This window comes from Tupaia chinensis, unplaced genomic scaffold (assembly GCF_000334495.1).
Source record: "Tupaia chinensis unplaced genomic scaffold, TupChi_1.0 Scaffold145652_1, whole genome shotgun sequence".
Classification (NCBI taxonomy): domain Eukaryota; kingdom Metazoa; phylum Chordata; class Mammalia; order Scandentia; family Tupaiidae; genus Tupaia; species Tupaia belangeri.
In genome coordinates this window covers 1,937,787-1,952,303 of record NW_006205509.1, presented here as the reverse complement: position 1 = coordinate 1,952,303, position 14,517 = coordinate 1,937,787, and the positions used below count along the sequence as shown (strand labels likewise).

Here is a 14,517-nt window from a genome sequence, read left to right as displayed (position 1 = left end):
CGGACAAAGGCCGCTGCTTCCAAGGTGAGACAGGCTGCCTGGGACAGCCGTCCTGTGAGCCTGCCTCCCCTATCCGCAGAGCAGTGCCAGGCCTTACAAAGTGTTCATGCCTGACCTGGAAGAGAGCGAGGGGAAGGGGTGGACGGACACAGGACAGCGTGTCCCAAGGTCACTGGGCTGTGGCAGCCCTGGGAGGAAACTTGTGAGGGCGAGGGCATCTGAAATCCTGCCGGGCCCCTCCCACTCGTCCTTTGAGTTCTCAAACTGGAGGAGCCATCAGCCTTGGCTGTCTCAGGGTGGACGATGTGACTGGGAGGGGGTGGCACAGGAGATGAGGTGGCCTCCGTCCGCAGGGTCCCGGTGGCATATGTACAAGCTGCAGAGGGTGAGGGCGGGGCTGGCCCAGGCAGTGAGAGGGTGGCCACAGGCCGGGCTGGCGGCTAGTTTTATATCTGGTCTTGCGGGAGCACGGGGAGGGTCGGAGGACCAAGAAGGAAGCATTCTCTGGAGGGAGGTGGGGGTGGGGAGGGCTCCTCATTCCCGGTTGGTGCCAAAAAGCTGCAGGAAGAAGGTGAAGATATAGATGATATCTAGGTAAATGTTGAGGGCTCCAAAAATATACTCCTCGGGGCTCAGCGAGTGTCTTCGGCTACCCATCAGCAACTGGGTGTCAAATGCCAGGAACTGCGGGGAGAGAGAGAGAGGCAGAGGTCCCGTGAGTCCCTGGCCAGTGTGGCCCTGCTGTCCCACCCAGGCCCACCCTGGGTTTATTACCCTTGCCTGCCAGGCTGCTCAGTGACCCTTCTGTGACAGCTCGGCATCCGGAACTTTCCCAACAACTTTCATCCCTGGTTCTATCCGACACCTTTAGTGAGCACCTACTGTGTGTCAGGTACAGAGATACAGCAGCGAACAGGACAGGCATGATTCCTATCCTCATGGATCGCAATCTCGTGGGAAGTAATGTTTAGTATAACGAGTGTAATGAAAGAGAAAGCGCCCTGCAGTGGAGAGGGTGGGGAGACTGATAAGTAGTGTGACCTAGCTGAGTACGAGGGGCAGTCCAGGAAGGCCTGATGGAGGAGATCTTTGAGCAGAGGGCTAGTCTTCCTGCCATTCCTGCAGGGCCCTGCTCTTGGAGAATAAAGGAATGCGTCAGGCAGGAGCTGGCAGGACAGAGTGCTCAGGTACTTTACAGACATAGCCATTTCGTCCTAACTGGGAGTTTTATTAATCCTGGAAGAGGACGAGGTCCAGAAGTATTAAATATTTGTCTGAGTCACACAGCTGGGAAGTAACATAGCCAGGATTTGAACCTGAGCGGGCTAGCTCCAGAGCGCCCACACATTCTGCTATATGGGCTGCACTGAGGTTAACGCATGTTTCCTCCCAGCAAACAGGCTGCCCGGGGCCCCTTCTCAGCCTAATGTGCTGTGAACAGTTTCCCTCAGAGACAGCCCCCCTGCTGCCTGCCGCCCCCTCCCAGCCTCCCCCTGCCGTCACTCCCACTGCCTCCACCCCCATGGCCTCCACCAGTTCTCCTCTCCAGGCTGAGGAAGCAGAGGCCCAGCAGCTGTGCAATGTGGCGACCTGGTGCCCTTTAGAGGTGAGAATCCACTAGTGTCTCTAAGGTTAGGAACCCTCGTGCACACGGGATGGGACCTCTTTAAATGGATCCCCATTCTTGTTTTCTGGGCTCTGCCCAGTGCAGCCATCACTTGTGTGTGGATGACTTGTGTTCCCAGGATCCTCTGAAATGCGTGACACAATTGGTACATGTGGGGCCACAGCAGTGTGGGCCGGGGACTCTCTGAGAACTGAAGAGAAAATGAGAATACCAAGCCAGGCCTGCCTTGGGAAGCTCATGGCTTATGGGGGGACACTTAGAGGCAGTTAAAGAAAGCTCAGCAAATGCTTTAATTAGAGCTGTAGGGGAGGGAGCCACTGACTGGGCAGGAAGCAGGTGTCTCAGGAGAGGTGACATTTCACCTGGGGCTTGAAGGATGAATAGGACTTTGCTAGCCGAGAAGACCTAGAGGAGTCCTGGAGGCCCAAGGCACATGGGAGGAAGGGGCAGGGATTTAGCAGGGGGGAGCAACGGGCCTGGGCTGTGCTTGTAGGGAGCACTGGCCCAGTTCCCTCTCCTTCACCGCAGCCCCCAGTTCCTTGACTCCCAGGACCCAGACGCTTGAGAGCTGCTTGAGGCGTGGCCCCACGGAATCCTGGGAGAATCCCTGCCTCAGTGCCAATGTTCCTACGCATCAGGGACAAGAGGGCCAGACGGAGCACCCCCAGCATGTGGCACACTGAGACAGGTCATTCTCCACGGGAGAGAAGTGGGGGCGTCGACTCTGAGCACAGGAGGTCAGAATGATTTGCAGTCTGGTCTTCACTCACCACTCGCAGCTATGGGACCCTGAGGAAGGTACTTAATCTCTCTGAGCCTGGGAGTCCCTATCTGTAAACAGGAGATGAGAGCATCCCTCTGGGGTTGTCATGAGGGTGAGATGATGTGTACGAGGCGCCTGGCATGGTGCCTGACACATGGAAAGCGCCTAATGAATAGGAGCTATTAATGTCGGTTTATTGTTATTGTCTGCAGAAGGAGAGGTGCCTCCTGAGAACGTGTATTTACTGCTGATGAGACACAGGAGGCAGAAGTGGTCCTGGGGGATGCTGCGTGTCCTGAACAGAAGGAAAACGGGGAGCCACAGCCTGGGCTGGGGGGCCCTGCACAAGCTCCTGGGCTCACAGCACTGAGGGCAGGGCGCCTGGGTTCAAGTCCTGGCTCCACCCCTCAGTAGCTGAGGCACCCACTTGAGCTCGGTGTCCTCGTCTACAAAACGGCACCGTGGCGTGGTTTTTGAGGGTAAACACATGATGGCGGGTGTCACATCAACTATTCCTCATCTTTAGCATCATCTCACTCCATTCCGTTCTGCTCCTGTGTTTGACTTGGACTCCCAAGTAAATTCCTTCTGCAGAAAGAACGAGCAGCAGAGGGGCCGGCTCAAATGCTACGGGCCGCTTAGCAGTCACGGCTGCCAGCCTAAGTTAATAAACTGCCGATCTGGCTTATCAATCAGCTTCCTTGGTTGATTTCCCAGACTCTGGTCACCCCTGGGTGAGCTAATGAAATTGAATCTCTCAACTAGAAGGCTTGGACCAGGTCTGGGGTGGCCCCTCCAAGGAGCACCCACCCGGAGGCTTTCTAGAGCAGCCAGCTGGCTTTCTCTTGGAGAGAAGAGGAATGAAATGGTTTCTGCCCCTGCCCTTGGCCGATGGCCATGGATGCTTATCTAGGCGGTGTTTATCTGGGATAGCTTGCCCGAATTTCAACCCCACTGCCCCACATTACCCATCACTGCAACCTCATGCCTATGCCTCCACTGAAGGCTTTGCATCCATTTACTCCTCACAGAATCTACTGAGCACCTGCTATGTTGCAGAGAACATGTCCTCACAGAATTGACAGTCAAGGGGCCAGCCGGTGGCGTAGTGGTTTCGGCGCTGGACTCCCACATGGTTGACTGTAGTTCAAGTCCTAGATCTGGTGACTTGAAACTCATGCCAGTCATGTGTGTGTGTGTGCCCAAAATCCCAAGAGAAGAATAAAGGAGAAGGGATTGCGGTGTGGCCATCCCTCCGGGGGAGTGATTTCTTGCTCTCTGTCTCTTTCTCTCCAGTGAGCACATTGCCCTACAGCAAAACAAAACCAAAAACGAAACAAAACAAAAATGCAAAACTCAAAAGAAAAATAAGGAAGAAGAAGAAAAAGAACTGATAGTCAACACGAGCAAAAGACACGATCAGCAATTCTGTACCGAGCCCGAGCATTCATGCGTCACAGGGGAAAGTACTCCACCGCTCTCTGCTCTCTCTGTGGGTGACGGAAAGTGTTGAGAACAGATAGGATCTTACTGGCAGCTAAGATCTTGGTTAACGCTTTAAAGGACAGTGAGGACTTGAGCTAGTAGCAACAGTGGGACTGGGACCCTGGGAGCGAACATCTGAATGGCCCCCTCACAGGCTGAGCGCGTACTGGGATCTTCCGCAAGCTCCTGGAAAATGTGTATCATGAGAAAACTACAGATGGGTTTCTTTCAAAACTTTGCACCGAAATAAACTTGTAATTCCACTTCATTTTTCCAGGAACTTTTTGAATCCCCTTACTACTTCATCTCATCTCACTCTCCCAGACAGAGAAAAAGAGACAGCACCCCTAACATGGTCGTCACACAGCAACCCACACCCAGCTCCAGCCAGCCTGGAGTATGCGTGCACCTGGTGTGCTCAGCAAAGATCCGGGACGCGAACCCAGGACCTGCCCCTATGGGCTGGGTTGTTACTGCTACACCCCCGCCTGGCTCTATCACTATTTTACATACAAGCAGAGAAGACTCAGAGCGGTGAGCAACTGGCTGCCGTCCGCTTATCTCGAGCACCTGCTTCCTACTTTGGGCAGAGGGTGCTTGCAGGGAGGGAGGGGCACACGCAGAGGGCAGAGGAACTGCAGGCTGGGCCTGGCCAGGAATCCTGACCTCACGCTGGGCCTGCCTCTGCTGTGTCCGGGACCCTTGTTGTCCCACCTGAATGTGACCCCAGAGGTGAGACTGAGGGACTCTAGGAGAGACGTGCATGGACAGACCAGCTCAGAGCCACCAATAGGCAGGCCTTGAATACAAACAGCGGCTTCTGCAATGTGTTGAAGCAGCAGAACAAGCATCACGCGGACGGTGCCCATCCCACAGAAATGCCAGGCGGAGCGTGCACACCACAGCCTGACCAGTGAGCCGCTGGGAAGGACTCAGGCTCTGCCAGGAGGGGGACGGTTAAACACACTGGCAGTGGGACTGAAGAGGACACTTCTCTGAAGCATGCTTTTATCAGAAAAACACAAACTGCAAAAAAAAAAAAAAAATCCCTATCACACGATCCCACAAAACCAAATCTGTCATGGGAGCCCATTTAGCAAATATCTATTAACTATTAACTACAGGTAGGCAGTGCCGGGAGGGAGAGCTGACCGCAGTGGTTACCACCGGGGAAGACAGGGCGGGCACCGTCAAAATGACATTTACTGTAGCTACATTATTTCAGATAGTTTTAAAAATGATATATGAATCCACCCCACTTCCAGACGGTTCGGGGGAGGCCTCAGGGAGGTGTTGGGCTGTCCTGTGGCAGAGAGTGGGTGACAGAGCAGAGAAGGACCTTCTTGGACCCTTCTCGCTCATGTAAATCACTGAGGCCAAAAAACCTAAACTCTGAATGAAATAAAGTTAACTCTAACACAAAGCAGACATCGGCCTCGGATTTGCGTCTCCATTTTCACTTTTCAAAGTGTTTTCCCACCTGTAAGGAAGGAGGGTGTGGCCCTCACTAGAGAAGCAGGGAGGAGACAGGGCATCCCTCAGATGCTGTGAGTCTGGCCTAGGCTGGCCATGTTCTGGGGGACACAGCTCTCTGCTGGGGCTAGAGGGACGTAACTGCTGAAGGCAGCCTCCGGCTTACAGATGTTGAGAAGGCCTCTCCGGGACCTCGTGCCATGGGAGGAATCAATCTGCACCCTCTCTCTGTACCTCTATTTTCCCCTCTGTGAAATGGGCAGGGAGAGCGAGTGGAAAGAAAGCTGGGCCCAGAGCAGGAAAAGGGGGCTCTCGTGCAGCGCGGCAGTCAGTGCTAAGCCTGCTTCTGGGACTGCTCTCTGGGCCCCAGTGCTCTGAGGGAGGTCCCTGCCAGCTCTGAGGGCTCATGGTCTCACCTCCTTTCCTCCCAGAGACTGAGGACAGACGGCTGTGTGTACCCCCTCCCCCATAGCCAGAGGTCAACAGCCAGCACTGGAGGCCCAGAACCCCAACAAAGCACCTTCCTTCCCAGGCTTCACTCACCCCAAGGCCATCAGACCCTGTGGACCCAGTGTAGACGTCCCACACTCTCCCTGCCACCTCGTCCCTGACTCGGGGACCCTGCGGTGACCTCCTAGCTCTTCTCACAGACTCCGGTCTACTACCTGACTCCCACGCATCTTCCTCAGAAGGCAATGACCGTGATAATGCCTATTAATGACCAGTGGCTCCCAAGGTCCTCAAACTGGACTGGACAGGGAGGGGACAGCACTGTTCCCACCGGACCCATCCCCTAATTTCTCTTAGTCTCTTCCCTTGGTCTCTGGAATTTGGCTTTCTGACTTGGTAACTCAAAGACCTCAGCTTCCCTAGAGGACCAGCTCTGAGATGCGGCCATGTGCAGGTTCAGCTGTATCTAGCAACCAGTCGGCCAGACCCACGGTCTCACCCCTCCTTCATTTCCTGCCTCAGCCCTTCAACCCTGCCCCATCACCTCAGTCTGGCCCAGTGCAGCCCTTGTGCTCCCTATCATATTTCCGTGGTTTCTACAGAAAGTACCCAGGGAGAGGCTTGAGAGGGGAGAGGAGGCTGCAGTCACTCTGAGGTTAGTGCCTTTCAGCTGACTCACCCACTTCTACTGGCATTTGGGTTCTGGCATCCAGTGAGGGGCATGGGGTAGGGGTGAGGCCAGAAACCCCAGGCTTCCTGAGAACACCGAGGCAGATGTAGGTGAGGCCTAGGAGGGGCCTATTCCCCAAGGCTGGACCAGAGCCCTCGGGAGCCTTGGCTCCCTACCCCCAACTAGCAGCCCAGGCCAGCTGAGCGGCCCTGCCCTCCAGGATGGCAGAATCTCTCAGGGGACCACTGAGGTTTCTAGGAGAGAAAACCACTGGCTTTTCACAACCCTCAGGCTAATGGGAATGGGAAGAAGGTCCCAATGGGGTCTGAGGGCTCCTCTGAGGGATCTCTTGGGCCCTTTCATACACATCCCCATTGGGGCAGCAAACAGAGCAGGGATGCTGAGTGTGGCCTGCGATTCCTGCCTCCTGCACTGCTGGGGTGCCCTGCTGTGCTGAATTCCCCAGGGTTACAGTGGGGGATGATGGGCAGATGGAGCCCAGGGGTACTGGGTGCTAGTTATAGGGATGGGTTGGAGCTAAGGGCACCACACATCCCACAGGACAGGACCATGTTGGGAGCAGGGTCTGAGCAATGGCGGAATTGTTTCTGAGTTGGAGTTAATGGACCGGCACGGGAATTTTAGTTCTTCTGGGCTGGCCTCTGAGGGCCTCTGCCTGCCTGGAGTGAAAGGCGGGCAAGTGAGTCCAGCCGCTGCTCTCAGCTTCCTCCTATACCTGGGGCCCTAGGGGCCTGTCTTCCTTCCCATGACCCAGACAAAGCTGGGCAGGGGCTGGAGCAGGGGGTTCCCCTTCCCCAAGCTTACACAGACACAGACAGCCCAGCCCTGGCCCTGAAGTGTGCTGATCTCCTAATGAGAGGTTAACGGGGTAATTAGCTGCGGTTCTTCCTCCCAGTGACTCACAGAAGGCAGATGGGGCAGCGCCTAATGCAACTGTGCACCGGCCTTCTTGCCTCTTTGCCTCGCCTTTTTTTTTTTTTTTTTTTTAATTTGCCAGAGGATACATGTGTTCGCTGCTGAAGAGAGACAGAGAGAGACAGAGGGAAAGTGAAAAAGTTCCCCATGGGGAATAGTCACTCAGCAATCCCTTCTCTATTTCTCCCTCCTGCTGGGATTCTGGGCAGGCTCGCATAAGCATCCAGAGTGTTTCTCAAGCCACTGGGCCTGGGACTTGAACCACTCAGCCAGTCACGTGGGATCCAGTTGCCTCAACAACCACACCAGGGGCTGGGCCCGCCCCCCTCCTCGGCCACTCCTCTCAGACATCTATGGTTCCATAAACATCGACCAGATGCCTGCCGTGTGCCGGACACAGTTCTGGGTGCTGGATCTATAGCCAGAGAAGGAACGTCCCTCAAGGAACTTAAATTCTGCTAGAGAGAGACGACAGTGCACAGCAGAACCGAAGCGTGCAGTGGGTCGGAGGATGAGGAGTGCCGCGGGAGCGCTGTGACGCAGGTGAGGGCCCGTAGCCCACAGCGAGTGACTGCTGGCCGCCAAGCAGAGGAATGATCTGACCTACTCACACCAGCGGCTGCACTGAGCACAGATCAAGTGGCTGGCAGGACAGCCTATCGGAGGCCACTGCAGCATTCCAGGTGGGAGTGACGGTGATGCAGACCAGGGAGTAGCCATGAAGGTGGAGAGAAGGGGTCAGATTCTGGATAGGAGGTTGGACCACAGGATTTGCTGCAGGGCCCCGTGTGGGTGTGAGAACAGGGGAGGAGTCGAGGATGTCACCAAGGCTTTTGTCCTGCGTAACTGGAAGATGGGGAAAGATCTGAGAGAAACATATTCGGGGAAAGAGCTGGAACTCGGTTTTGTACATGTTAAGTTTGAGGTGCATTCCACATGTGGGGACACTACCTAGGCAACTGAAATTCTAGCCTGGAATTCGAGAGAGAGAGCCAGGCAAGAGATGAACATTTTACAGTAATCAGCATGAAGGGTGGCACTCCAAGCTTCAAGACTGCCTGAGATCCCTCGTGAGTAAGGCAGAAAGAGGACGACAATGGGGGCCAGGAGAGGGGGGTGGCCTGGCTGCCCAGGTTCCAAGATGCTTCTGGGTGAGGGCAGGGGTGGACAATTGTATCGAATGTTGGTGGGATCCAGTAAGAGAGCCGGGATCTGACCGCTGCACTTGGCAACATGGAGGCCCTTGGTGACTCAGACGAGTGCACTGTTAGAAGGGCCAGGAGAGGCTGGGAGGAGAGAAGGGAGGAGTTGGAGATAGTGCAGATTTTCACATAAGGAGTTCTGCTATATATGGGGAACAGAAAATGGGGCAGGAGCCAGAGGGGGATGTGGGTTGCTAAGGGTTTTCAGAATCAAAATGGAGTCATTTGTGTCAGCTTATGCTAAAACCCTGACTAAGCCAAGCAGGGAGGGCCATGCAAGAGGGGTTTTCTCACACAGGCATACCTGATAGCAAGAACTATTACCTGAAGAACCTGCCAAAATCACAGCCTTGCACGAAGACCACTGTGACCTGACATAGGTGGGTCTGCAAGGACATCTGCCCAGCCTTGGACTGCCACCACCCGTGTAATTGATCCTGGCAGCCAAGGGTAACTGTCCCAAACAATCGGTATAATCCCTTCCCCTTCCCTCCCCTCCCCATGGTGGTTTTGCCTTTAAAATCTGTCCAAGGATTATAAAACCCTCAGCGAGCATGTTTGGGGCTACCTGAAATATGCTCATTCAGGCTGCATGCCTGTGTCAGTCCTTGTACTTGGCTCAGAATATACTTCTTTTTAATATTTTACAGTTTGTTTTTCTTTGCGGGGCAAGGGTGTTTGGCCAGTTTGGTCTTTAGATGGGAGAAATGAGAGCATGCTTCTGTGCTGATGGGAATAATCCAGTAGAGGGAACAATACCGACGGCACAAGAGAACACTGCTGCGGAGACCTCCCAGCCTCTCCCAACTCCAAGCCAACAGTTGTTGTCTCTAGGGCTACGCTAGAAATGGCATTGGGTCGGACACAGGACCCCTGAGTCCTAAGCTTAAATCTATGCTTTCCTTGCCCCAACTCTGCCAGCTCCTGAACACTAGGGCTCAGAGTGGAAAGCAATTCTTAATTTGCTATAGGAAAAAGATAAAGGGAGAAAGCACCCCCTCCCCAGGGCATGGTCACATCACAATCTCTTCTCTTCTTGGGACTTTGGGCTTGGAAACACACACACTCAGTGTGTCTTTCAAACCTCTGGGTCTAGGACTTGAACTGTGTAGTTGGCCATGTGGGAGCCAGCCTCCTTAACCACCATGCCACTGGCTGGCCCCCGGAAAGCAATTCTTACAGCGCTGCCTCCCTCCCTGAATTGTGGTGGAGATCCGGTGAGGTAATAGGTGTGAAAGTGCTTTGTAAAACATCAAGGTGGAACAGATGGTTGGGATTATTTTTCTTATCCTAATAACACAAGGGATTATTAAACAAATTGAAGGGATTACTGTTTGCCCAGCCTTGCCCGTGCGTGCAGCCTCCCTGAGCAGCTCACACACTAGCTGTGATCTGCAATAAGCCAGGTACATTACCCGGCACTCATGGATGCTCGGCCTCCTGCAGCTCTGCACTAGCACTGACTTGACCCCTCTTCTGTCCTTGGCGAATCCTGCCCTCTTTCAGAGGCTACTGCCCAGGCTCGCTCTCCCAAATGCAGCCCTCCTTTCTTTCCTCCTAGCCTGACTCCCTACCCCTTTTTTTTTTTTTTTTTTTTTTGCCACAGAGACAGAGTGGAAGTGAGAAATCATCCCCAGGAGAGATGGCCACATCGCAATCCCTTCTCCATTCTCCTCTTAGGACTTTGGACATGCACACACACATGCCTGACATATTTTTCAGGCCTCCAGGTCCAGGAATCAAACCATGGAGTTGAGCATGTGGGATTCAGCATCTTAACCTCCACGCCATCTGCTGGCCCCCACCTCATCTTTTTAAACAAAACTTTTCTTTAGACCATATTGCCTGGTGGGAAGATCACTAGTCCAGGAGCCAAGAGAAGCTAGTGCCCTAGGGTGACACACCATACCAGTCTGCCCAGGATTTAGGGGCTCCCCAAGAAGTGGAGCTTTCAGTGGGAAAATCTCAGGTAGACGGGCAGAAGTTGGCACCCTAGTCTTGACCAAGGTCACGCTTAAGTGATTAGCCATTATCTTGTTAAGAGACCTTGGAACAATCACCATTCCAGAACTTGGTTTTCTCATCTGTAAGAAGAGGGCAAGGAGTTCCACTAGCTCCTTCATTGGTCCCTTCCAGTCCTCATGCTCTGAGCCTGGAGGTCATGTGTTCATTCCACTGAGCACTACCACGTGGATGTGCTGCGCCCTCCGTGGGCCATGAGCCCTACCGTGTGGATGCGCTGCGCCCTCCGTGGGCCGTGAGCCCTACCATGTGGATGCGTTGCGCCCTCCGTGGGCCGTGAGCACTACCGTGTGGATGCGCTGCGCCCTCCGTGGGCCGTGAGCCCTACCATGTGGATGCGTTGCGCCCTCCGTGGCCCGGGAGCACTACCGTGTGGATGCGCTGCGCCCTCCGTGGGCCGTGAGCCCTACCGTGTGGATGGCTGTGCCCTCCGTGGGCCGTGAGCCCTACTGTGTGGATGCGCTGAGCCCTCCGTGGGCTGTGAGCACTACCGTGTGGATGCGTGAGCCCTCCGTGGGCCGTGAGCCCTACCGTGTGGATGGCTGTGCCCTCCGTGGGCCGTGAGCCCTACTGTGTGGATGCGCTGAGCCCTCCGTGGGCTGTGAGCACTACCGTGTGGATGCGCTGCGCCCTCCGTGGGCCGTGAGCCCTACCATGTGGATACGCCTTGTGGACAGGGTGAATGGATGAACCCACTGCACTCCCATTGCTGGCTTGATCCCTACCACCCCCACAAAACCTCTGCTCTCACTTCTGACTCCCATCCTTCTTCCCACCTCAGCTCCCTCACCCTGTCACCCATGAGCCTTTGGAACCTGTGAATAGGCTGGGAACTCTAGCCGTTGAATCGAGCTGAACATTCCAGCGAGGGGAAGAGAGCCTGGCCACTGCTTCTGCTGGCAGTGGGGCCTTTCCAAGATGTTGCCAGGAATACTGCCCACCTGGAAGGCCCCTGGAGCATGATCACATTCAGGTGCTAGGAGCGCACCTGAGCACAAGGCCTGTTGGGTGGCTCCAGGCAGGTGTCTGTCCCTGGTCACCTCTTGTCTCCTGGGCATCTGCTTCCAGCCACTCCCCATCTAGCCTCAGACGCCCTCCATGTGGGACTCGGGAGCTAGACTGTCCAGGTTTCCAGTTTGGTTCTACCACTTCCTACGATGCTGTGTGACCTTGAGCATGCTGGTTGGCATCTCTGAGCCTCGGTTTCCTCATTTTAATAAGAAGCCCCGTGTACAGGCTTACAGTGAGGAGTAACTGCACGTGGAGAGGTTGCTGGGAAATACTCGCTCTAATAGTGATCACAGCCATCATCCTCATCGAGACTCAGTTTGTGAGGTCAGTAAAGGACAGGCTCAGTCTCAGGGTATCTCTCACACGGGCTACTTACAATCTCCCTCCACCAGTGAGCCTTCCCAGATTACCTGTCAGAGAGCAGCTGCTAACAGGGCCCATGCGACCATGGCACTCCCACTCTCCCATACCCACAGCAGTGTGACCCTCCCCGGAGGGAGGGGCCCCGCTTCCCAGCTCTGCTCTGTGTACAGTGTGGATTCTGCATTGTGCTACCTTCCTTTGCCCTTACCCCCTCCTGTGAACCAGTTGGTCTTGGAGACCAGACAGAATTTCCTGAATGTAGCAGTGAGCCCGCCAACCCCCAGGTGCTCCACAGGCCATCAAGGAGGGTTGTGAGGAAGACAGGGGTGGTGGAGGGGCCTGGGGAGAAGACTAGAAGAGGGAGAGGCGGGCCTCAAGGGAGCCGGCCACACTCACCAATGTAAACACGCCTGCTCCCAGCACGGCGTAGACTGCGTGGAGCCAGGGCACCTACGAGGCAGACAAAACACGGGCTCAGAGACGGTGAGAAGGCGCAGTGGGCAGAGGGGCAGAGAGGAGAGCCCTGTCCAGAGAATGGAGTGCCTGCATGGACTAAGGAGCCCCAGGTGGACAGGGGTCAGGGTGTGCTGCTCGTGGTGGATGGGAAAGCCCAGGGTGAGAGAGATCACGGTGGGATTGGCAGGGAGCTCCCAGACAACCTGGTGCTTCTGCCCTCGACATAGCTAGGCACAGGCTGGGATGAGTCACCCAGTCATTTTGGCGGGGCCAGGCATCTTCCCTGCATGGTCTGTTTTAAGGCTGCTCGGTCTCTCAGCATGTACCAGTTTCTCCTAGCTTGGAGTCTGTCTGTCCCTCTGTCAGGGAGTCTTGGGGGCCAGCCCCACTGTCCGTGGAAGGGGATAGTGGGGCTGTCTGGAGTCTGCCAGCCGTGCATGGCAGAGGCTGCAAAGGCTGGAACAGCACTCTCCTGACCTCTGCCACCCTCTGTGTGCAGAAACCCCACAGAGGTGCCACACTAGCTGTGCCCTCTGTGAGGCCCTCACCCAGAACATTCCTGGAAACAAAGGCATCCCATCACATCAGCCTGACCTGGATTGATAAGGCTCTTTGAAGTTCCAGGACCCCTTCCTGTAACCCCCTCCCCCATCCTAGATACACAGAGGGCCCCAAGGCCAGGTCCGGTCCCTCCCTTAGTCAACAGGATCCTGGGAAAAGCCAAGGAAATGCCAGAACCGATCCTAATGTCCTGGTCTGGGAGCCAAATGCCCAGGGCTGGGGCTGGGCAGGATAAGGGTGGGGAGGGGGGAGTGAGGAACTCCCAGTTCTTCAGAAAAGAGCCAAGGGGACCGTGGACCAAATATAGCTGGGGGACCAGGGTGACGGGTTGGGGCGTGGTATGTACACTGAGACCCCAGCAACTCTGGGTTCCCAGGAGTCAAGCCCCAAGGCCCTCCTCTGATGCCCGCTTTGCCACACGCAGTGGCCTGAGAGCCTGTGCAGGGCCTGTGGGGTTCCCCAGGGCAGGCTGGGCTCCTCTAAGAGAGCTGAGATGGGGCTGGCAGCCCACGAATGCTCTATATAGAGGGAGGGGTATGTCCCAAGCCCCACCACCCCACCTCCTGCCTGCCTGGCCAACCAGGTTCTGCCTCTTCCGACTTGGTGGATCCCCCAGGAGCCCCAGGAGGCCCTTCCTCAAGGCCCCTCTGGGCCTAGGGGACCCATGGAGTCCCAGCGCTTCCTCCTTTGCCTGGGGTTTAAATGCTCCGTGCCCTCTCCTCAGCCTCACCACTCCCCTCCAGGGGAAGATGGGAAAGGTGAAGCCGGATGTGGCTCCTGGAGCCAGGCAGGTGCTCAGGCCTGCCAAGAAAAGCCTCCTTGTTTGCTTATGCTGCCAACATGTCCCAGGCAGGTGCCAGGAGGGCTGGACAGGATGGCAGGCTGTGTGGGGTTTTGGCTCTGGGCCGTCCCTGGAGGGCACAGGAGGGAAGCACCCTTGGGCCAGCAGTCCTCCCTCTCCCTCTCCACGGGGCGTGCTGGGGACCTGGGGACTCACGTATTGGAAGGGCAGGAGAATGGCGAGGATGAGCCCGCTGAAGAGGAGAGTCATGAGCAGCACGAAGATCACACCCTGGCAGGAGGTGAAGTCAAACTGTGGGGACAAGAAGGCATCAGCGGCTAGGCCTCTTGGGCCTCAAGGAGCAGCTCACATTCCTAGCCTCCCCCACCATGTGCTGGCCAGAAGCTGAGGCCTGTATTCCTCCCCTCCCCCTCCTCCTCTCCCTCCCCCTGCAGAGTGCCTCTCCAGACCCATCACCTCTCCCCAGCCCTGGAGCTGAGCTCCGAGCCCCCGCCCCACCTGCCTTCCCCTCTCAGGCCCAGGGCTGCTGACCTTGGTCTGGAAGCTGAAGACGGTGACTGAGAGGCAGACGAGCGCCGTGATGCCCAGGCACAGCAGCACAGACGTGGTGTTGTAGTAACTGAGGATGCCGGGCGGGGCTCAGCTTCCAGGTGGGGCTTCTGGTCGCCCCAGCCTCGTTCTGCCCGGTGCTGGCGC

The 14,517-nt window shown here is 55.9% G+C and overlaps 1 protein-coding gene and 1 long non-coding RNA gene across 3 annotated transcripts in view; one reads left to right on the top strand and one right to left on the bottom strand.

Annotated features, from left to right (window-relative positions):
- The window catches only part of LOC102487136 (uncharacterized), a 2,882-nt gene extending 2,348 nt beyond the window's left edge, over nucleotides 1–534 (top strand). The window contains exon 2 of the long non-coding RNA XR_337367.1: nucleotides 25–534. This is a non-coding gene — a long non-coding RNA (uncharacterized LOC102487136). The remainder of the gene's footprint in view (nucleotides 1–24) is intronic.
- The window catches only part of FAIM2 (Fas apoptotic inhibitory molecule 2), a 41,696-nt gene continuing 27,280 nt past the window's right edge, over nucleotides 102–14,517 (bottom strand). The window contains exons 9-12 of one of the 2 annotated variants that reach the window (XM_006168190.2): nucleotides 14,353–14,440; nucleotides 14,017–14,112; nucleotides 12,399–12,452; nucleotides 102–684 (exon numbers count right to left, since the gene is read on the bottom strand). In XM_006168190.2, the coding sequence (XP_006168252.1) occupies nucleotides 535–684; nucleotides 12,399–12,452; nucleotides 14,017–14,112; nucleotides 14,353–14,440 (388 nt within the window). In that variant the 3' untranslated portion in view covers nucleotides 102–534. The remainder of the gene's footprint in view (nucleotides 685–12,398; nucleotides 12,453–14,016; nucleotides 14,113–14,352; nucleotides 14,441–14,517) is intronic. The other variant, XM_006168191.3, reaches the window with a different exon arrangement.